Source organism: Barbatula barbatula (genome assembly GCF_947034865.1).
Source record: "Barbatula barbatula genome assembly, chromosome: 6".
NCBI lineage: Eukaryota > Metazoa > Chordata > Actinopteri > Cypriniformes > Nemacheilidae > Barbatula > Barbatula barbatula.
In genome coordinates, this window is record NC_136765.1 from 138953 (window position 1) to 163251 (window position 24299).

Genomic DNA, 24299 nt, shown 5'->3' on the forward strand with positions numbered 1-24299 from the left:
CGCATCGGCTGTCTGGTTCAGGTCGCCCGGGATGTGCGTGGCTAACAGAGACTTCGTCACCTGCTGGCTCCACAGGAGGAGGCGTCGGGCGAGTTGCGATAGCTGCCGTGAACGAATACCACCCTGTCGGTTGATATATGCCACGGCAGTCGTGCAGTCCGACCGGACCAGCACGTGCTTGTCCTGCACGAGGGGAAGGAACCTCCTCAGTGCAAGCAGCACCGCCAACAACTCCAGGCGATTGATATGCCAGCGCAGGCGGGGGCCCATCCAGAGACCCGACACTGCGTGCCCGTTGCACACAGCACCCCAACCCTGCAGGGAGGCGTCTGTCGTCACCACGACGCGCCTCGAAACCTGCCCAAGAGGGACCCCTGTCCGTAAAAAGGTCATTGAAGACCAAGGGGTTAGGGTGCGCCGGCAGAAGGGCGTGATCGTGACGCGCCTGTTGCCGGTGTGCCACGCACTCCAAGGAACTCTGCTCTGTAGCCAGTGCTGTAGCGGTCTCATGTGCATCAACCCGAGGGGGACCACCCCCGCCGAGGACGCCATGTGCTCCCAGGAGCCTCTGAAAAAGTTTCAGCGGGACCGCTGGCTGCTGCCTGAAGTTCCTCAGGCAGGTCAGCACTGACTGGGCACGCTCGGAAGAAAGACGTGCAGTCATGGAGACAGAGTCGAGTTCCATCCCGAGGAAGAGGATGCTCTGCACAGGGGAGAGCTTGCTCTTCTCTCGGTTGACCTGTAACCCCAAATGGTCTAGGTGCCGGAGCACCAGGTCCCTGTGTGTACACAACAGATCTCGCGAGTGCGCCAAGATGAGCCAGTCGTCGAGATAGTTAAGTATGCGCACCCCCTGCTCCCTGAGGGGAGTAAGGGCGGCCTCCACGACCTTCGTAAAGACTCGAGGAGACAGGGACAGACCAAATGGGTGGATGCGGTACTGATATGCCTGTCCCTCGAAAGCGAACCGTAGGAACGGCCGGTGACGAGGGAGGATGGACACATGGAAGTACGCGTCCTTCAGGTCGATCGCCATGAACCAATCCTGACGCCTGACGGACGTCAGAATGCGCTTCTGCGTTAGCATCCTGAACGGCAGCTTGAGTAGGTGCTTGTTCAGGGTACGCAGGTCCAAGATGGGGCGCAACCCGCCACTTTTCTTGGGGACAATGAAATACGGGCTATAAAACCCGGAGTACATCTCGGCCAGAGGGACGAGCTCGACCGCCCCCTTCGCCAGAAGGGTAGCGACCTCGGCCCGAAGCACGGGAGCATCTACTCCCACTGATGTGAAGAGGATGCCCCGAAACTTGGGTGGGCGCTTGGCGAACTGAATCGCATAGCCGAGACGGATCGTTCTCTCTAGCCACCGTGCTGGTCTGGGAAGAGCCAACCAGGCTCCCAGGAACCGAGACAGGGGGACCAAAGGTTCGATCTGATTCATTGCCCCCGTGGGGGGTGGTTCGATGGCTGGCAGTACGGCTCCCTCGACGCGGGGGGGACCCCGGGGAGGAGAGCGGCTCTGCCGAGGTGCCTGTCGGGCGATATCGCGGCATACCACACCGTCTGACTGAGGGTGCTGGTGGCCACTGAGAGTATACCCAACCGTGTGTCTCGCCGAAACACAACGTGGGGTTGCCGAGCACCGTCCTGCGGAGGGTGAGAGCGGCTGTGAGAAAGACCCAGGGAGAGAGAAAGCTCTTTTCGCGAGAATGTGGGCACCAGGCCCTGGAAGGGGCCCGGCTGGTGTTGCTGGGACGGGGCAGGCACCGTCCCAGTCCGACCCTCTAGCAATGTAGTTGCTTGGGTCGGGCCCGGTGAACTCGATCTCCCTGGGTTCACCCCGTCAGGAACGCTTCCGCTTCTGCGGAGGTCGGTGACGGGATGGTGCTCTCCTCTTCGACATCCCTCTCCGGGAGGCCGCCTGTGCAGGGGGCGCTGGAGCCGGAGTCTGAGTCGGAGGGGGGCGGGGCTGCTGGGGAGCAGACACCGCGCGGGACCTCGACGGACGATAGGCGGCCGGGTCGCGGCGGGGCAGGATCGCCTCCGTCTGCTTCCTTACAGCCGAGAACTGCTTAGAGTCCTCGACCGTATCACCAAACAGCCCACCCTGCGCGATGGGAGCGTCGAGAAAGCGAACCTTCTCAGCGTCCCGCATCTGCGAAAGGTTCAGCCAAAGGTGTCTCTCCCGGACCACTAGTGTGGACATCGTACGACCCAGGGCTCGCGCCGTCACCTTCGTCGCCCGAAGAGCGAGGTCAGTGGCAGTGCGGACCTGCATAAGCCCCGGGTCGGACTTTCCCTCGTGCAACTCCTTCAACGCCTTGGCCTGATGGCCATAGCGTGAAGAGCCGAGGCAGCTTGACCCGCAGTGTTGTAAGCCTTCGACACCAGAGATGCCGAAAACTTACACGCCTTGGAAGGGAGCCTTGGTCGATCTCTCCAAGTGGCAGCTGTCTGCGGGCACAGGTGCACCGCGACTGCACGTTCCACCTGAGGGAGGTCGACATAGCCCTTAGCTGCCCCGTCATCGAGGGAAGTCAGGGCGACCGAGCTAGTCTGACGTGCACGCGCCGCGAAGGGGGCGTTCCAGGTCCGACTGAGCTCCTCATGCACTTCCGGGAACCAACCGCGAGCGTTGGGGAAGAGGCGGTGCGGTGCACTGCCGCCCAATACTCGCAGCGGCCCGGGAAAGCATGGCTGACATCTCGACGCCCGCTTCATCCTGAGCTCGACCCCCCGGGGGAGGAAGCTCCAAGGAATCGTCGATGTCGGATGCCAGGAGGTCGCCCTCCGATGCTGCGAGCGACATCTCATCGTCGTCACGCCCCGTGTCCGAGTACGTGACGGAGGAACAAGGCGGCGTACCGCCTTTTCCGGGACGGTCAGACGAGCGAGGCGGGGCGTGAACGGTCCGCGAGCCGGTGGCTGACGGATTGAGGCTCACGGTAATTCCCCGATCACCCTCGGTGCTCGCCGAGGCGGACGGCAGGGCTGATGCCGCTGCTGCCGCAGAACGGGAAGCACTCGAGGTGGCGGCTGATTCTCGGAAGAACGCAGCTACCCGTGACCGCAACGTCTGAATCACCATCCGCCCGCAGTGCGGGCAAGATGTATCCACAAACGCTGCCTCAGCGTGCTGGAGTCCCAGACACACGAGGCAGACATCGTGTCCGTCCCCTTCCTCGATGAGTGCGCCGCACCCACGAGCACAGCGGGACATGCCGCGCTGAAGAAACACTAAGCCCTGAAAAGGGCTCGCTCTTTAGAGAGATGCCTTGGAAGTTGCCGAGACGCCCAGGGGAAGTCACAGGAAAAGGGACAGTCCGCTGCACCACGTCGTAAGACCAGCAACACGTAGATAGTATCTGCAGAGTCGTCAGCATCAGGATGCGAAGGCTCCGAAGAACAAAAGGTGAATGAATGCGGCACGCCGGCTCCCTTTTATACCCGGATATCCGGGGGCGGAGTCCGGCATGCAAATTTCATTCGCCAATTTTCATTGGCCTGTTCAGGAGAAGGTAGGTTCTCAAGTCAAACCCCATTCTGTCGACACAACGTCGAGAGACCGACAGAAAGGGAACTCCAAGTGCCCATTTGCCAAATAACATAAAATTTGAGTAAATTTAACACTCGCCTTGAATGTTCTATTTAGCCCGTGACTGACTAAGCACCCTTCTCCACAATATGCTAATGTTGTCCTTCTATTGTTCTTCAGTATTGCACACTCTCTCTCTGTCTCTCTCTCTGTCTCTCTCTCTGTCTCTCTCTCTGTCTCTCTCTCTCTCTGTCTCTCTCTCTCTCTCTCTCTCTCTCTCTCTCTCTCTCTGTCTCTGTCTCTCTCTCTGTCTCTCTCTCTGTCTCTCTCTCTGTGTCTCTGTCTCTCTGTCTCTCTGTCTCTCTGTCTCTCTCTCTCTCTCTCTCTCTCTCTCTCTCTCTCTCTCTGTCTCTCTCTCTCTGTCTCTCTGTCTCTCTCTCTGTCTCTCTCTCTCTCTCTCTCTGTGTGTGTGCGCATGCACGTGTGCGAGTGAGTGGAAGCGTGTGAGTGAGGCTCTACGGCGTGAGTGAGTTTTCTACTCTTTTTTTTTGATTGTTGTTTGTCTTTCAAATAGCGTTTTTTTTTAAGATATTTATATTATTGTGTGAACTTAGTCAGAGAACAGCAGTAGGTTTGAGGTAACTGGGGTGTTCGGTCCCCAGCAGGCGCTGGTTGGCTTGCGATGGCGTCCTCCGAGCGCCTCAGTTATGATCGCCTGTCACGCAGGCACGGCATTAAGGTCGCACCCGCAGTGAGGTGTTCGGTGGAGGAGTGCAGTCTGGCTGTTGGGAATGTCGTCGGTTACGACAGCATAATGTCCGCGTCGCGTATGAACGGTGCGGTTGTGATGTTTTTAGATAGCACGGAGAAGGTGAACAGCGTGGTGCAGACCGGAATCGTTATACAGGACACTTTCACGCCAGTAATGCCTTTAGTTCAACCAGCCAGAAAGATCATTCTGTCTAATGTGCCCCCGTTTATAAAGGATGAGTTGCTGCTCACAGAGTTGTCCAGACATGGAAAAATCGTGTCGCAAATAAGAAAAGTTCCGTTGGGCTGTAAATCCCCTTCTCTTAAACATGTAGTCTCATTCAGACGGCAGGTCTACATGGTGCTCAAAAGTGAAGTCGAGGAAATAAATGTGGCTTTTAAGTTTAGACTTGATGGCTTTGACTATGTTGTATTTGCAAGCTCAGAGACGATGAAATGCTTTAAATGCGGAGGGGAGGGACACATTAGGAGATTGTGTCCGGGACAGGCTGAGGACATGACGGTCACGTTAAAAGAAGTGGCGGACGCAGCAGTTGCTGTGGAGGAGGATGTTGTTAGAGCAGTCGAGCACCCTGAAGCTGTGATGGAGACAGCAAAGACTGGGACAGGTGATGCAGGGATGGGAGGTTCAGGAGTGGTCGAGGGGGAACTGGTGGTAGAGGATGGGCTTAGTGAGGAGTATGTGAGTGATAGTGCCATTTTTAAAACACCCACTACTGCCAAGAGGAAAAGGAATAAAGTAAAAAAAGGGGATGCAAAGTCAAAACAACTGCAAGAAATACAAGTTGATGCATGTAAGGATGTTGAAAGCAGTACTGCTGAAGAGTCTGATAGTGAAACTTTGGACAAAAGGAGTAGGCGTAGTGCTTACTCTTTTGGAAAAGTTCGGTCTTTTTTACAAAAAACCAAAAACATGAAAAATGTTCAGGTGACAGATTTTTTTCCAGACCGTAATATGTTCATTGACTCTGTGGGGATGTTAATGCGAGGTGAGGGTGAAGAACAGTTTACTGTCCAAGAAATATATAGATTAAAGAAATTTGTTGCAAAATTGAGATCAGAACTTCAAATAGAGGATGGGTTTGAAACAATATAGCCTTTTTTGCTTATACATACTGAAGCTTGTCCTAATTCAGGTCCTTCTATCACCAACCTTTTTTATAATGAGTGAAGTGAGGGTAGGCACTCTTAATATGAATGGGGCACGAGACCCGTATAAAAGAGCACTGTTATTTGAACTAATAAAACAAAAGCAAATAGATGTTGCGTTTATTCAGGAGACACACAGTGATGGTCTAAATGAAACTGACTGGATGAAAGAATGGGAAGGATTGGTGGTGTGCTCTCATATGAGTTCTACCAGAGGAGGGGTGGCTGTTTTGTTTGCCAAGCATTTTACTCCTGCTTCCTTTGAGGTGAAACAAGATATTCCGGGCAGACTTATTGCTATACGGGCGCAGTTTGAAAAATGTAATGTTGTGTTTATTAATGTGTATGCTCCTACTAATGGTGTTGAGAGAGTTTGTTTTTTTAATAATCTCAATGGAGTCTTGCAGAGTTGTAGCTCAGATGAATTTTTATTTTTAGGCGGTGATTTTAACTGCACAGAGAATTATGTATTAGATCGGAACCATGATGAACCTCATGAACCCTCAAGTCGTGCTATACGGACTTTGATTGAGACTTACAAATTGTGTGATATATGGAGACGTTTGAATAAAAGTGATAAACAATATACGTGGACACATACCCGGGAGAACTTAATTTCTTTGGCCAGATTAGATCGATTATACTGTTTTAAACATCATTTTAACATTATAAAAAGTTGTGTTATTAGTCCATCTGGATTCTCTGATCATGCAATTGTCACATGCAAATTCTTTATAGCAAATATTAGGTCAAAGAGTGCCTATTGGCATTTTAATGTTTCTCTGTTGAGTGATTTAAATTTTAAAGAGGTTTTTATCTTTTTTTGGAAGGAATTTAAATTTAAAAAAGAGTGTTTCGTGAATTTACGTCAGTGGTGGGACTATGGGAAAGTTGAAATCAGGTTGTTATGTCAACAGTATACTTTTAATGTTTCTAAAAATATAGCACAAAAAATGGAAAACCTTGAAGCTGAAATTGTGGAATTACAATCATTAATAGAGGTCACTGGAGAGCAGAGTGGTATTGATGCCTTGAAGTCCAAAAAATTATGTATTGCGGACCTACTAGGCACGAAGGCAAAGGGAGCTTTGGTCAGGTCCCGTTATCAAAATCTCACACAAATGGATGCCCCGTCCAAATTCTTTTTTAATTTAGAAAGGAAAAATGGCCAGAGTCGACTTATTCACTCCATGCGCTCAGAAAATGGGCAAGAGCTGACAGCGCCGTCCGAAATAAGACAGCGGGCTGTAAGGTTCTACAGTGAACTGTATGGGAGTGAATATGATGAAGATGAACAAATGTCTGCTAGTTTTTATGCAGGTTTACCAAAGCTACAGGAACGGTCAAAGGCAGTGTGTGAGAAGCCTTTGTGTGAGCAAGAGCTTTGGAATGCAATACAGAACATGGAGGGCGGAAAAGCGCCTGGTATTGATGGTCTTCCAGTTGAGTTTTACAAAGCCTTCTGGCAGGTGATGGGTGAGGATTTCTTGGGTGTTCTCAATGAGAGCATAGTTGAGGGCTCTCTACCTTTGAGTTGTAGGAGAGCTGTGATAACTCTTCTACCAAAGAAAGGCGACTTGCAAGAAATTAAGAACTGGAGACCGGTGAGCTTGTTGTGCTCTGATTTGAAAATCTTCTCTAAGGCTCTGGCCAATAGATTGAGAGAGGTGATGGGGCAGGTCATACACCCTGACCAAACATATTGTGTGCCTACTAGGTCTATTTTTGATAATATTTTTTTGGTTCGGGATGCAATGGAAGTTGCTGGGCTTTTGGGTATCAATATAGGACTAATTTCCATTGATCAAGAGAAAGCATTTGATAGAGTTGAGCACCAGTATCTTTGGAAAACTCTAAAGGCTTTTGGATTTGGCCCAGGTTTCATTGGAATAATTAAAGTGCTATATAGAGACATTGAAAGTATGCTAAAAGTCAATGGTGGTTTGAGCGCCCCTTTTAAAGTAAGTAGAGGCATTAGACAGGGTTGTGCACTATCTGGAATGCTGTACTCTTTGGCAATCGAACCATTGTTAAATAAGTTGCGGTCTAGAATAGAAGGTCTAGTACTACCCAATAACAACTTGCAGCATAAAATATCAGCTTATGCTGATGATGTTATGATTATGGTTAATGGACAGAAAGATATAAACTCCCTGGTTAAAATTGTTGAAGACTTTGGAAGCATATCTGCTGCCAAAGTAAACTGGAGTAAAAGTGATGCTTTGGTTGTTGGGAAATGGGAGAAGAGTCCACCATTATTACCTGGTGGTTTAACTTGGAAAAAAGGAGGAATTAAATACCTGGGAGTCTTTATTGGGGATACTGTCACGCAAGAAAAAAATTGGGTTGGTGTGGCTGAAAAAATAGAGGGTAGATTAAAGAAATGGAAGTGGATACATCCACAGTTATCCTTTAGAGGAAGGGTGTTAATAGTTAATAATTTGACTGCCTCATCATTGTGGCATAGAATGACATGTGTGGACCCTCCTCCTGGTTTGCTTTCCAGGTTGCAAAGTCTGTTTGTTAATTTTTTTTGGGATCGGCTCCATTGGGTTCCCCAAAGTGTACTTTTTCTGCCTGTGGAAGAAGGTGGACAAGGATTGGTGCACCTTTCAAGTAGACTAGCAACTTTTCGCTTGCAATTCATCCAGAGACTATTAACTGGTCCTGAAGATCTGGTATGGAGAAATGCTGCTCAGATTATTCTACAGAAAGCTGATGGACTTGGACTTGACCGCACTCTGTTACTCATGGATCATAAGCAGCTGAACCTAAAGGACCTACCGTTTTTCTACCGTGGACTTTTTAAAATTTGGGGACACTTTAATTTTATCAGGAATGGAGAGACGGGTTCTTTATTCTGGTTGCTTGAGGAGCCGTTGGTCAAAGGAGCTCGTTTTGCTTTACCAAATGAGTGTTTTCCAGGTCTTACGCGAAGATTATGTGGCTCCGGTATGGTAAAAATGAAAGACTTAATTGATGTTGTAGGACCTGACTTAAGTGATGTGTCTGCATTGGTCACGGCCTTAGGCCAGAGGTCTTCTCGTCAAACTGAGCTAATTTTAAAAACATGGAAAGGAAGATTAACAGAGGAAGAATTAGTCATGTTGCAAAATCTTGGTAATGGAAGGCTGGTTCCAAAGGCGAGAGATCCATTCCCGAAAATTTGTATTTCACCAGATTTAAAGGGTATGTCTGGTATACTACTGAATTTAAAAGGGTTGCTTGATTTGGAGTTGAGTTTGGTTGCAGGCAAAGTACTGTATAAATGTTTTGTTAAAATTTTAAACAAAGTGGCACTAAATGAGAAGACAGACACTGTGTGGCGAGAAAAATTTAGGCTACAAGAAGAGGATAAACCAGTTTGGAGGGTGATATACAAACCACCATTGAACAAGCAAACCGGGGATTTGCAGTGGCGCATTTTGCATGGGGCTATAGCTATTAATGCTTTTGTTTCTGTTATAAATGCTGAGGTCATTGACAAATGTGTTTTTTGTGGTACCAGAGAAACAGTATTTCATTGTTTTACAGAATGTGTTAGATTGGAAATGCTTTTTGTCTTATTGAAAGATCTGTTTTTAAGATTTCAAGAAAACTTCTCTTTTAATGTGTTTATTTTGGGTTCGAGATATGGTCAACAACTGAGAATAAAATGGCAGTTAATTAATTTTATTGTTGGGCAAGCTAAACTTGCAATTTACATCACAAGGAGAAATAGAATGGAGAATAGAAATGGTCAAGATGTTGTACTTATGTTTAAAGCTTTTTTAAAAGCTAGGGTTGGTGTTGAATATAAGTATTACAAAGTAATGAATGACATCGAGTCTTTTAAATTGCAGTGGTGTTATAATAATATCATCTGTACTGTATTTGAAGGGGAACTCATTTTTGATGTGTTATTAATCTAAAGTTGATTGTTTAGATGGATCAATGGAATTGTCTTGTTAAATAAAGTTGTTTCAAAAATCAAAAAAAATCTCTCTCTCTCTCTGTCTCTCTGTCTCTCTCTCTGTCTCTCTCTCTCTCTCTCTCTCTCTGTCTCTGTGTCTCTGTCTCTCTCTCTGTCTCTCTCTCTCTGTGTCTCTCTCTCTCTCTCTCTCTCTCTCTCTCTCTCTCTCTCTCTCTCTGTCTCTGTCTCTCTCTCTGTCTCTCTCTCTGTCTCTCTCTCTCTCTCTCTCTCTCTCTCTCTCTCCTCTCTCTCTCTCTCTTCTCTCTCTCTGTCTCTCTCTCTCTGTCTCTCTGTCTCTCTCTCTCTCTGTCTCTCTCTCTCTCTCTCTCAAGATTCAAGATTCAAGATTCAAAAAAGCTTTATTGGCATGATAAAAAGTGTTTTACATTGCCAAAGCAGGAAGATTAAATATAAACATTCTGTATAAAATAAAATAAGAGTATCCTATATAAGAAACAATATGTACATATAAATACAGACATAAAAGTGCAAAGTATTGACAAAAGTTCTCAGTGAAAGTGACAGGATCCTGTCATAAGTGTCAGTTTGTGTGTGTTGTGTCAGTGTTGTGTTGTGTCAGTGTTGTGTCTGTGTTGTGTGTGTTGTGTTGTGTCAGTGTTGTGTCAGTGTTGTGTGTGTTGTGTTGTGTCAGTGTTGTGTGTGTTGTGTTGTGTCAGTGTTGTGTTGTGTCAGTTTGTGTGTGTTGTGTCAGTGTTGTGTTGTGTCAGTGTTGTGTCAGTGTTGTGTTGTGTTGTGTCAGTGTTGTGTCAGTGTTGTGTGTGTTGTGTCAGTGTTGTGTTGTGTTGTGTTGTGTTTCTCTTCTGTCGTGACAGGACTTGACGTATCTCGCCGCCAGGTTTGAGCTGATGGGCTTTTCTCCCAGTATGTATGAGATCTTGTCCTGTTGTTGTGTCAGTGTTGTGTTGTGTCAGTGTTGTGTCTGTGTTGTGTGTGTTGTGTCAGTGTTGTGTCTGTGTTGTGTGTGTTGTGTCAGTGTTGTGTGTGTTGTGTCTGTGTTGTGTGTGTTGTGTCTGTGTTGTGTCTGTGTTGTGTGTGTTGTGTCAGTGTTGTGTGTTGTGTCTGTGTTGTGTGTGTTGTGTTGTGTCAGTGTTGTGTCTGTGTTGTGTGTGTTGTGTCTGTGTTGTGTGTGTTGTGTTGTGTCAGTTTGTGTGTGTTGTGTCTGTGTTGTGTGTGTTGTGTTGTGTTGCTCTTCTGTCGTGACAGGACTTGACGTATCTCGCCGCCAGGTTTGAGCTGATGGGCTTTTCTCCCAGTATGTATGAGATCTTGTCCTGTTGTTGAAACTGCTTGAAGTCTTTGTGGAAGTTTGTGAACTGGGGGAAGAATGTTTCTCTGATGTCCGTATAGTTTGGACACGAGGTTAAGAAGTGCAGCTCTGTTTCCACTTGTCTCTGTGTGCAGTGTGGACACAGTCGCTCTTCTCTTGGAGTCCATGTCTGTCTGTGTCGGCCCGTCTCCACAGTGAGCTTGTGTTCACTGAGTCTGTACATGGTCAACACTTTTCTTAGTTTAGGGTCTGATACGCTTTTGAGGTATTCTGCCGCTTTATATTCTCTGTTTAATGACCGATAGCATTCAAGTTTACTTTGCTGAGCTGTTGCTTCTGTCCAGTGTTTGAGATATTTTTCTTTTTGTGTTTTTATCATTTGGTTAATTCTGGCTGGAGTTTGGGGTTCAGTTGGACACGTTTGGGGTTTTAGAGTTAGTTCTGAGATCAGTTGGATGAGACAACTTTTCTCTGGGTTCAGCTCCTGATGACGTAAGGCTTTGTGATGGAGTGTTTCTGTATCGCTGTTCTTAAGGTGGTTATAGAATTTAATCGCTCTTTTTTGTATTTTAATTATTAGAGGATATAGTCCTAATTCTGCTCTGCAGGCGTTGTTTGGGGTTTTGCGTTGTACCCGTAGAATGTTTTTACACATTTCTGTTTGCAGGGTCTCAGTTGGGTGTTTGTCCCATTTGGTGAACTCTTGGTTGGCGAGGGGACCCCAAACCTCACATCCATAAAGTGCTATTGGTTCTATAACGGATTGGATTATTTTAAGCCAAATTCCAGCTGGGATGTCGATTTTTATATTCCTTTTGATAGCGTAAAAAGCTCTTCGTGCCTTGTCTCTCAGGTCGTTCACTACCTTGTTTAAGTTTCCGGTGTTACTGATGTTTATACCGAGATATGTGTAGTTCTGGGTTTGCTCTAAAGGCACGTTGTTGAGTTTAATGTTGTGATGTTGGTTTTGTCGACTATGCCTTTTCTGGAATATCATAACTTTGGTCTTTTTAAGGTTCACTGATAGCGCCCATGTTTGACAGAAAGTGTGCAGGATGTCTAGATGTTGCTGTAGACCCTCTTTTGTGGGTGACAGCAGCACCAGATCATCTGCAAACAGAAGGCATTTCACTTCAGTGTCTAGTAGGATGGGACCGGGTGCTGGTGACTGTTCTAAAGCCCGAGCTAATTCATTAATGTAGATGTTAAATAGAGTAGGACTCAGACTACAGCCCTGTCTTACTCCACGACTCTGGGAGAGGAAGTCTGTGTGCTTGTTGCCTATTTTAACCGCAAATTTGTTATCCGTGTACATTGATTTGATGATGTCGTAGGTTTTTCCTCCAATGCCGCATTGAATAAGCTGAAGGAAAAGCCCCTCATGCCAGATTGAGTCAAAAGCTTTTTAAAGTCAACAAAGCATGAAAAGAGTTTTCCTTTATTTTGGTTAATTTCTTGGTCGATTAGAGTTTGAAGGGTATAAATATGATCTGATGTGCGGTATTTTGGTTGGAAACCGATTTGGCATTTTCTCAGAATGTTTCTGTCATTTAGAAAGTTGGTGAGTCTGCTGTTTAGGATGTTACAGAAGAGTTTACCTAAGTTGCTGTTTACGCATATTCCGCGGTAGTTATTTGGGTCGAATTTGTCTCCGCTTTTATGGATTGGGGTAATAAGACCTCGGTTCCAGATGCTGGGGAATATTCCTGTATTAAGGATGGTGTTTAACAGTTTGAGGATGGCAAGTTTGAATTTTTGGTCTGTGTTTTTAATCATCTCATTAAGAATGCCATCAACACCGCTTGCTTTTCTGGATTTAAGTTTGCATATATTATCGCATAGTTCCTCTAGTGTAATTTGGTAATCTAAAGGGTTTTGGTAATCTTTAATAGTTGATTCTAGGGTGCTTAGTTTGTTTTCAAGGGTAGTTTGTTCGTGGTTGTTGTTTATATTACTAAAGAGGTTAGAGAAGTGGTTTATCCACACATCTCTGTTCTGAATGGGTAGTTCTTCATGGTGAGATTTATTAAGTGCGTTCCAATGTTCCCAGAAACGGTTAGTTTCTAGAGATTGTTCAATTGCTCTTAGCTGATTTTGTATATCTTGTTTCTTTTTTGTCCTTAGGGTGTCTTTATATTCTTTAAGTTTTTCATGGTAGATTTGGCGTGTGTTTACATTATCCGCATCTCTGTGTTTCTGATTTGACAGAATTCGTACTTCTTTTCTAAGGTTTTTACACTCATTGTCGAACCATTTCTCATTGGCAGGTCTCTTTTTTGTTTTCGTATTTGTTGATTTTAGGTTGGCTAGTGTTGCAGACATTGTAAATATTTTGTTAATTCTGTCTACTGCTAAGTTTACGCCTTCGTTGTTGTGTGGGAATGGCGTATCTAGGAATTTATTAAGTCGGTTTTGAATTTTTAGTTCACATATTACGCTTTGGTATATATCTTCACTATTTTGTTTCCATCTGTATGCGTGTTTAAGGCTATGGAGTTGAGTTTGATTTGGCGCCTCAGTGTTAGGTTTAGATCTGTTTAGGTAAAGAGTAATTTTACTGTGGTCTGATAAAGGGGTTAGTGTGCTAACTGTAAACGCTCTGAGAGAATTTGGATTTAGATCGGTGATGAAGTAGTCTACTGAACTGTTACCCATCTTGGAACTATAAGTATACCTACCATATGAGTCTCCTCGCAGTCTGCCATTGACTATGTACAGACCCAGTGTACGACACAGATGGAGAAGTTGTAATCCGTTTTTGTTTGTAGTTTTGTCATAGTTGAGTCTTTTTGTTTGCGTAGGTGGAGGGAAGACGTCTGCTCCTAGAATGTGTTTGTCTCCCTGGCAGTGAAGTGTGTCTGATTCTTCACCGGTCCTGGCATTCAGGTCACCGCAGATCAGAACATTGCCCTGTGACTGGAAGTAGTTGATTTCTCCTTCTAGGGTTGTGAAGCTGTCTTCGATGAAGTACGGTGACTCTGCAGGCGGGATGTAGGTTGCGCACAGGAAGATATTTTTCTCTGTAGAAGTAAGGGCCTTGTTTATTTCCAACCATGTATAGAACGGACTCTCTCTCTGTCTCTCTCTCTGTCTCTGTCTCTCTGTCTCTCTGTGTCTGTCTCTCTCTCTGTCTCTCTCTCTGTCTCTGTCTCTGTCTCTGTCTCTCTCTCTCTCTCTCTCTCTCTCTCTCTCTCTCTCTCCTCTCCTCTCTCTCTCTCTCTCTCTCTCTCTCTCTCTCTCTCTCTCTCTCTCAGACCATTACGCTTATCAACCACATGAGAGAGCCCATGAGCAAAAATTATATACTGTGGCTTTAAGAGATTAACCCTGTGTTCAAATCGTCATACTATCCGTCCTAATAGTATTCAAAAGTAGAATTAGTACGTCCCAAATCGTAGTATGTTGAAAAGAGTATTCCAGAGATTCCCGGATGGCTGATGTCTGTTAAAAACAGACTCGGACAGTTTCTGAATATCCCATGTTAATCTTGAGTAGTTGCAGAATAGTATCCCACCCTTCAATTATCCGCAGAATCTTTAGTTTGATCACATTTACAAAAGACAGATACATCCGCCACCAAATACTACGCGAAGATTGCGATCGTGTGCTGAGGCTGCACAATATGGATAATATTATAAAAAATGACGTTCAGTTTCATGAAAATATATAACAATTCACTTCACAAGACGTCAATTTGTCGCCAGGAGCCGCTTTTTTTAATGATGTGCTTTAGGAACTCTTAGATAGGTGGAGTCCATAGACTTCCATTATATGAAGCAAATAGGACAATCTTCTTTATGGTTCTACTCAAGAAAAAATTTCACCTACATCTCAGATGGCCTGGGGATGAGTTAATAAACAGCAGATTGGAGTTTTTAGTGAACTATCCCTTTAAGCATTTCAACAAGCAATACAAATAGACGGAAAAACATGCATTCAAACATTTTCATTTAATTTGTTAACTATTGAAACCACGAAAAAATATGTCTATAGTATATTTGTTTATTTGTGTTTGATATGCACATCCAGCACACTTCAATCTATTTCTGCTTCATCACCCTCATTCATTCATGATCAATAACTAAAATATTATTTCCAGATATATGTCATTATACAGTCTGACAGCTTTATACTGTAAGTAAGCTTTATAAGAACAATACAAGAGTGATGGGAGTCAATATACAACAGATCTCCAACAGATACAGAAAGATGCAGTGTGTTACAGTAAAGTTCACATTGGGTAGAACTGAGAAGCTGCTTCAGATGACTGGATTTCAACTTGAGCCATTTTAAACTGAGTGCACTGAAGCCACTTGCGAAGAGTGAGAGAGAACGATGAAGAGCCGGGACTCTGTAGACACTGATGATTTACTCGATTTTGAATTGCTTGTAGACGCAGTTGAAGACCCGCAGACAGATGCTATCATCAGACAGACAGACGGGTGGACATCATAATCATTGATTATAATCGTTCGATAATTGGTAGCTTTATTCTTAGTATTACAGTTTTTTTCAATTGCTAACATTCCTTTGACCAATCTGTAGTCACATTTTCAAAACTCTAAACACAATTAGCACAACATCCGTCTGTTGTGACCATACCGTAAACACAATATATGTTGTTTTCACACAATATTCAGTCAATTATCATGTTTCTAAAATGTTTTCCTCATACCAAAAGTACAAATCTTTCTTACATTTTTTACAAATGCTTAAACACAGCATGACAAAAATGAAGAGCTTATGTTCCAAACCCTATAAATAGTATAAAAACCTTGTCTTCTGCAACAACAGCAGTTTACGGTAAAAGAGCTGATAAGACATTTACGATCAGTGAATGATCTCAATCTGACACATAGCCATATGTTTGAGATGAAGTCTTTCCATTATCCAAACGGCGAAGATCATATAGACTAACTAGACATTGTTCCTTGCATTTTTTGTCTGTTATTTTGTTTTATTTTTGCTGTCTTTGAATCAATAGGGCATGAATTTTTATCACTGGCAGCAATCACAAATAGCTAATAAAGCCTTAACAGTAATGCTGCAGTCGCTTACTTCTTTATACATTCTATAAAGTACTGATGATTCCTTCATTGTGTTGAACACATACTAAGGGTGAGCGAGGCACAAAGTAAAGCAGAGTTCATTCTAACATGGATGGTTTGCATATTTATGGAGGGTCGAACAATTTCTGCTTTTGGTATTTTTCTCTCATTGTCAGATGACGGTCTTCTTTGAGCTTTTGGAAAGTTTTTATGTGTTTTTATGGATATATTGGACAGTGGTGTGTTTTTGTAGAATGAAAGTTAATTTTCTCATCATATGTTTTTGTATTTCTCAGTTCGGTGTGTAAGTCAACAAAAACCAACATTACATCATATTGAAATACGTCATAACTGAAATTATAATATCAGCAAGAGTAATACATTCCTCGCAATAAAATGTTTTGTACAGTATTTTCTCATACATCTATCCACATGCATACATCTATACAAGAAGGATGGCAGCATCATATGTCTATCTATTTTAGACTAATGGACAAACAATAATCACCTTAAGTTTATAGACAGAACATTCTGTTTGAACACAGATAACTTAATATTATTATGTTACAATGAACCCCTTCCATGGGGTAAATTGTAGCGGTAGCACTTCTATCACTATGGTTACGGTGGGTTCTAGAAAAAGTGTTCATTCGTAGCAGAGATGTGTATGTTGTTTGTGTGAAAATAGAATGAATTAAGCTCAAATATTTTTGATTGATGGATCTAAAACCAAAAAGAGCGTTTGGCTTGTGATCAGAAGGTTGCTGGTTCAAATCTCAGTACCAGCAGGTCATGACTGAAGTGCCCTTGAGCAAGACACCTTACCCCTGATTGCTCTGCAGTAATGTGTCACTGTAAAAAACTACTTGTAAGTCGCTTTGGATAAAAGCATCTGCTAAATGAATAAATGTAAATGTAAATGAAACATGACAAGCAATGCAGTTTTTGTTATGTCATTGTTTGTTAGCATTTTGACAGTCTATGCACTATGGTTGACTATGTGTTCCTGTTGGATAGAAAGCTAGTGCTAATGTTTTGACCGAATGACTCGATTTTGAATCAGGTCTGCTCTGTTTTGATAGAGTTAGTATATATGTAGAAAAAGGCATCCAGCATTTTGCAATGTAGAGTTTTTATTTATTTAACACAATTTGTTACTATTTGCCAAATTGTGTGATGTACCGAAGGTGTGTTTCTGTGTTAAGAGTTTAGAAAAAGTACTTTCAGAATTGTTAAACGCTTGTTAGCAATTGAAATAAACTGGCTGAATAAATACTTACATTCAGGTTGGACTGAATCATTGGCAGCCACATAGGAATTAGCTGAACAAAACAGTGAAATCATTTCCATATACATGTTATTTTAGATTCTATGTAGTACATAAAGCATGATAAAGTATAATGGAGATTATTTAAGGATAAACATGACTGATTATATGAAGTATCTAAAAAAAGTGGAAATACAGTTTCACACACTTGAACAAATGAATGTCCTTTCTAATGATTAACTGTGTGTTTAGAAAGAACACTTACTTTTACAAAAATGGTTGAGTTACACTCTTGCAAAGCTTCCATTAGACTGATGACATGCAAACACACCATTTCAACCATCTAAAAAAGAGAGGCACAAAGTAGTTTAGTATGAAGAAAGAAGTGAGTGATATGAAGTGTATACAAGCTATTGTAAGGTGTGCACGCTCTTCTACGGAAGGCTGAAGTCATTCTGCTCAATTTCAAAATGACTGTAGTAAATCTTAAGCGAGCGCAGAGCGCTCTCACCACTTTGTTGTGCGCCATCAGCTGAAGGATACTGGGGGTCACACGGCTCCAGAACTCCAGACCTGTGAGGATGGCGCCAGAAGAAAACTCATTCTGGTTCTGATTGGTGGGAACGGTTGAGGCCTGCTCACAGTAGATGGTCCACAGCTGAGCGAACATGAAGGCATGAAAGAGCGAGCACATGTGCAGAACTGACGTCTACAGACAAGCACGAGAGAAACAAACAACAGCGTTATAAAATGTTCTTCTGCACGCTTAACGGCTTCACTGCTGCTCTTCTTATACCTTGGATTGTTCTGGGAATCCGATGAGGATGACAATGAGATGATCAGCAATGTGACATCCAGCGTCCATTGGAATGGGCATACAGGAGGTGGAGCCCTGATGCAAAGCACTGTGGGTAAGAGAACCCAGCAGAAGCCAAGACAGCTGCCGAATGTGCGATACACACTCAATGAACTCTTTAGGTCTGAGGAAACAAAAGCATCATTCCAAACTCGAGAGTCTCACCATATCACTTAGATACTCAATGGCCGATATTTTCAGTAAGAAACAAAAACAGCGGCGTTCTTACCCCTGCTGCATAGCAGAAGGAGGATGATAAAGCCACGGCAGAAAGCGAATAACTGCTTTGTTGTCTCTGTGGTTGCCTTTGCTGACCTCCATGGCTGCGATCTGAGCGAGACCGACCTTCAGATTCCCTCCGAACGTGTCTTCATGCAGCGGCTGACAGCACGCTTTCATGTGGCTCTGAGTCACACACACAACATATTACAACACGCTTTCATTCTTTATTGTGTAATAAAGGTATAATCTTGGTATAATGGTATCTATATAATGGTATGGATGGTATAATCTTTTTTTATGCCATCACTACATGCAGTGAAAAACCTGTGAAATCATAACCACACATTTAAAACAGGTTTTACAAACACTTCTCCCATCTGCCATTGGTCAATCAAACAATGTAGTTGTTTCTCAAACCAACCAACCAACTAACCGATAGAGAATTGTTTTGACAGCACGAGAGTACCAATGACTCACTTCTGAATCGATGTGTAGAGAAACTGATGTTCACATGTTTGTATACTCTATGACTGAATGTTAAATAAAAGAGCAGAGCATAGTCAGATGTGTGGTTTGTTGTGTGTGAATACCTTTAGTTTGGTGAGCGTGTGCATGTCTGCAATGAAGTCTAAGAGTTCACTGAGATATTGTCTTAAACACTCCATTGCAGCGGTGGTGCACTGAAACAACAGAAGATCATCAAACACACACAAACACAAACAGATGTGTGTAATAGTGAAGACAAGATGCGAGCTCTCTCACCCCTGGCAGAGCAGCTATCATGTGCTTCTGGAGAATGGTGGATTCAGCCAACCTCGTACTGATGTCTGTACACACAAACTGATGAAAAGCTAATATTAGTCACTCTCACGTCAGTTTCTCTTTCTCTGTGGCTCATTTTATATCTGTAATGTTTTATATTCAGCACCTGAACCAACAGCAGCAGGTTTGTGTCAGGAATGGATGACTTGAATTTCAAAGCTTGAAGTAACTCCAGAACAACAACACGAGTCATGTAGTATTTGTCTCTCTCCTGCATAAAAACATCACTTATGTATTAAAGTGTCTGTTAACTCATTCTCATGTACTTTGATCTTTCACTTTATTGAGGGCTGGAAGTGCAGAACATTTTATCCAGGTCATTTCAGAGAGCTCAAAGACATCTGAAGGTGAAGACTATGTGTTGAATCCATCAGATTAAACTCCTACAATTACAGTGGGGCAAAAAAGTATTTAGTCAGCCACCAATTGTGCAAGTTCTCTCACTTAAACAGATGAGAGAGGCCTGTAATTTTCATCATAGGTACACTTCAACTGTGAGAGACAGAATGGGGAAAAAATCATATTGTCTTATTTTTAAAGAATTTATTGGCAAATTATGGTGGAAATAAGTATTTGTTCACCTACAAAAAAAGCAAGATTTCTGTCTCTCACAGACCTGTAACTTCTTCTTTAAGAGGCTCCTCTGTCCTCCACTGGTTACCTGTATTAATGGCACCTGTTTGAACTGGTTATCAGTATAAAAGACACCTGTCCACAACCTCAAACAGTCAGACTCCAAACTCCACTATGGTCAAGACCAAAGAGCTGTCAAAGGACACCAGAAACACAATTGTAGACCTGCACCAGGCTGGGAAGACTGAATCTGCAATAGATAAGCAGCTTGGTGTGAAGAAATCAACTGTGGCAGCAATTATTAGAAAATGGAAACATACAAGACCACTGATAATCTCCCTTGATCTGGGGCTCCACGCAAGATCTCACCCCGTGGTGTCAAAATGATCACAAGAACAGTGAGCAAAAATCCCAGAAGCACACGGGGAACCTAATGAATGACCAGCAGAGAGCTGGGACCAAAGTAACAAAGTCTACCATCAGTAACACACTACGCCACCAGGGACTCAAATCCTGCAGTGTCAGACGTGTCCCCCTGCTTAAGCCAGTACATGTCCGGGCCCGTCTAGAGAGCATCTGGATGATCCAGAAGAGGATTGGGAGAATGTCATATGGTCAGATGAAACCAAAATAGAACTTTTTGGTAAAAACTCAACTTGTCATGTTTGAGATGAAAGAATGCTGAGTTGCATCCAAAGAACACCATACCTACTGTGAAGCATGGGGGTGGAAACATCATGCTTCGGGGCTGTTTTTCTGCAAAGGGACCAGGACGACTGGTCCGTGTAAAGGAAAGAATGAATGGGGCCATGTATTGTGAGATTTTGAGTAAAAACCCCCTTCCATCAGTAAGGGCATTGAAGATGAAACGTGGCTGGGTCTTTCAGCATGACAATGAACCGCCCGGGCAACGAAGGAGTGGCTTCGTAAGAAGCATTTCAAGGTCCTGCAGTGGCCTAGCCAGTCTGCAGGTCTCAACCCCATAGAAAATCTTTGGAGGGAGTTGAAAATCTGTGTTGCCCAGCGACAGCCCCAAAACATCACCGCTCTTGAGGAGATCTGCATGGAGGAATGGGCCAAACTACCAGCAACAGTGTGTAAAAACCTTGTGGAGACTTACAGAAAACGTTTGCCAACAAAGGGTATATAACAAAGTATTGAGATGAACTTTTGTTATTGTCCAAATACTTTTTTATACTGATACTTCTTTAAAAATCAGACAATGTGATTTTCTGGATTTCTTTTCTCATTCTGTCTCTCACAGTTGAAGTGTACCTATGATGAAAATGACAGGCCTCTCTCATCTTTTTAAGTGGGAGAACTTGCACAATTGGTGGCTGACTAAATACTTTTTTTGCCCCACAGTATATCTGCAATGTTTTTTCTTCAACAAGATCATTTTGGATTAGAGCGTCTGGTTTTATCATATAAACTTCTACAGGTCAGAATATCTGCTGATGTAACATCAGAGAGAATATTTACATATTAAAGGGGGGTGTCCGATTTCCGAATTATTGCTAAGACAAAGTTGGGCCGAGTACCAAAACAACCTTGTAGCCAATCAGCAGTGAGGTGCACAGGACGAACATTAGTCGAGCCGAGTGCTAACGAAAGCAAAAGATGGGGGTTAGGGGTGTGTCTGTTTTGGGATTTTGAACATCTACGATGGCTAAGAGAAATCGGACACCCCGCCTTTAACTATTGATAGAAACATAAGGATTCATAGTCAGCGTTGGGGAGTAACAGATTCCATGTAATGGTGTTTCGTCATCAGGAAACAAATAAAATAGTAACTATAATTACAGTTATGTAAAAAACATAGTAATAGTAATCAGATCACAGTTACATTTTGTAAAAAAGGGAATACTATCAGGATTGCAATGGGTTCATTTAGAACTAAATCAATCTGTATTTTTTAAGCGCTGCTTGATTATACGGTAGTTCCAATGTGAACTATTTCATGAGGTGGAATTTCATATGAATTTGTGCATTGTGAATGTACAAAAACATACGATTACTAGAAAAAAAGCAATACTTAAACCACATCCCGAACACCCCCCTGACCCTAACGTCACTAGAGCGAAAGCAAATCGTACTAAAATGAGATGGTAGGAATTCTTACGAATTACCACATAGTAATATAGTTAAATTTTTGCGTGCGATTGTGTTTGTAGTTCCTGGTTCTGTTGTCTGTGATGAGTCAGGTGAGCCACCTGCTGGTGCATGCACGAATAACACATCTACAATCTCATACGCAGATTTAATCGCAGCTTGTCGAGGCGATGATGACCGTGTGAAAACTCGTTTTCAATTCCTATTTCAAAGGAAATTTAGATAAAGGACGAATGAGTTTTTTCACACCTTGCTGAAGGTTTTGTAGCATAAACCACAGAGCTCTACGATATACGAGAGACTAAAAACCCCATACTGGATGACAAAACTCAGAAGTTTAGAGAAGGGCTCCAGGAGACTCTGTCAAAGAGAAAATAAAGCATCATTACAGCACATGCTGTCATTCCACATAAGTCTTAAGAGGAAAATAAAAGAAATAAATCATCTTACTCTTGTTGCATTCGTCACAGGAATCTTCAGCAAACAAATGATTATTCTCAGACTGGAGTCCAAGGGGCACTTTACATAAAAAGACATGAATGAAAAGAAATTAATCGCACAAAAATCTTGCATTTGAACTCCATTTCTTGTGTCCTGAATCCGAGTGGCTTTGTGAGAATATAAAGATGCTAAAGTATCACCTTGAGTGGCAGAACAGCAGGTAGTTTAGTTAGAAACGTCTGGAACTGATTGGAGATGGTTGTCCAGAGGTTACTGGGTGAATCCATGGGAAGAGTTTCCATGAAAGTGGCGATGTTGTCCAGACAGTGTAGGATTGTGCCCCCTGCTGGTAGAGTCTTCTTAGTGTTTAAGCCCTACAACAGCAACATTACAATCACTTATGGATATTTTCACCTGCTAATAAACACAGATGATTTGTGCTCTCACCCTTTGATGTATGAACAAATGTGTGTGTGTGCAGCCGTACCTCCAGGAGTTGATTTAGTGCTGCTATAGAGCTCAGCTCATTGAAATCTATTAGAGACGTGGCCAGCGTGCGCAGAAAACTTCCATCTGAAGAGGCAGAACAAGCGAGCGAGTGAGTCAATGGATGGATGGAGTGTTTTTGTGCTGTAGGTCAGTATGATGTTGTGTTTTCCTCAGACCTTTAATGTTGCTCTGGAACAGTTGTGGCAGAATGCCATTGGGAGCGAGCTGATGAAGAACACAGCGCAGGAACTGCTTGGCCACACCAGCGACATTACCAGGTATCAACATACTACACAGACAGACGCAATCACACGCGTCACATACACAAACAGAAGCATCACACCTGTGAATCTGAGCTGAGAACTTTACCTTTCAGCCTGGCCGGTGAAATTAGAGCTAGAGGCCAACCTAAAAAAAATAAAAAAACCTTTACAGCCCTTAACAATGAAGAACACACAACAGTGACGGAGAGATTGCGTACCTGCCCACAGACTGCATGATCTCTAACAGGAGCGGAGCGGCCAAGTCAGGACTCAGATGAATGAACATGGAGAGAACCACCACGGCCAGAGCTAAAGTCTCCTCATCATATTCCTCCAAAACCGCCCCACAATCCCGACACCTGCACACACAGAAACACGTGATGACAACGTACTGACAGTATGTTAGATTGACAGCTGTCACTCACCTATCGGTCATAGTGGTGGGCTGCTCATCGCTGAAGTCATCAGTCGCAGGAACAAACATGCTGGCGGTGCTCGGAGCAGAGAGCAGACTGGTTTTCGTAAGACCTGTTAGAGAAAAACCCTTTTGAGCATCACAAACAGCTCATGTGACAGCGGTTCTGTTGAATGATGATGTCACTGACCCGTGTCCCATGTGCTGATGTTCTGTGGAGCGCTGGACTGATGCTCTAACTGTCTCTTCATTAACTGACACATGGTGACCGCACCCAGAGATCCCCGCTTCACCTGACGATACTGAGCTGTCAATCAAACGAAAAACAACACACCTTGGATCAGGAAGCTTGCTGATGGAGGTACTGTGGTGTTTAGGGATCAATAAACATATCACATATTTATTTACATCATATTCATAACCATATATTTCACAAGATAACAATAATTTGTTACATTTATATAGCGCTTTTCTGGGCACTCAAAGCACTTTACATTAAAGGGGGAATCTCCTCAAGCACCACCAATGTGTATCATGAACCTGGATGATGAGAAGGCAGCCATATTGCGCCAGAATGCCCATCACACACCAACTTATTGGTGGAGAGGAGACAACGTTACAAAGCCAATTGGTACATATGGGGATGATTAGGACGTCATGATGTATAGAGGCGAATTGGGCCAGGATACCAAAGTACTTTTATTCGAAGGACATCCTGGGAATTTTAATGACCACAGAGAGTCAGGACCTTGGTTTAACGTCTCATCAGAAGGACTTATTGACAATATAGTGCCCCCTTCAGATGTGGATGAGATGTGTGTGTGTGTGTGTTGTTTACTGGAAACTGAAGAGCGATGACTGGTTTCAGGGACGGTGGCTTCCAGTGCTGGAGCAGATGCTGATTCTCTGGGCTTCTCCAGATCAGACATGGATTTCTGATCTGTACACAAAAACATCCATAAAATCTGTTTTCTGAATTTCATCTTTACATTCTAATGTTAATGTTATTTAGCTTTACAGTCACTGTGGAGGTAAAAATTTTCCTTTTATACCACCAGCATAATCAACTGAATTTATTACACAGGGAAACTTG

At 43.5% G+C, this 24299-nt stretch overlaps 1 protein-coding gene across 1 annotated transcript in view; it reads right to left on the reverse strand.

The window, feature by feature from the left end:
• Positions 1-14685: 14685 nt before the first annotated feature.
• Positions 14686-24299, reverse strand: part of unc79 (unc-79 homolog, NALCN channel complex subunit) — a gene marked incomplete at its 5' end in the record, with an annotated part of 55974 nt that continues 46360 nt past the window's right edge. The window contains 19 exons of the mRNA XM_079457802.1: positions 14686-15118; positions 17027-17068; positions 17279-17356; positions 17525-17722; positions 17810-17993; positions 18099-18274; positions 18682-18771; positions 18854-18931; positions 19020-19124; positions 21848-21958; positions 22049-22117; positions 22240-22413; positions 22527-22612; positions 22705-22817; positions 22898-22936; positions 23010-23150; positions 23217-23319; positions 23397-23513; positions 24045-24146. Coding sequence (XP_079313928.1) covers positions 14930-15118; positions 17027-17068; positions 17279-17356; positions 17525-17722; positions 17810-17993; positions 18099-18274; positions 18682-18771; positions 18854-18931; positions 19020-19124; positions 21848-21958; positions 22049-22117; positions 22240-22413; positions 22527-22612; positions 22705-22817; positions 22898-22936; positions 23010-23150; positions 23217-23319; positions 23397-23513; positions 24045-24146 — 2195 coding nt within the window. The 3' untranslated portion in view covers positions 14686-14929. The remainder of the gene's footprint in view (positions 15119-17026; positions 17069-17278; positions 17357-17524; positions 17723-17809; positions 17994-18098; positions 18275-18681; positions 18772-18853; positions 18932-19019; positions 19125-21847; positions 21959-22048; positions 22118-22239; positions 22414-22526; positions 22613-22704; positions 22818-22897; positions 22937-23009; positions 23151-23216; positions 23320-23396; positions 23514-24044; positions 24147-24299) is intronic.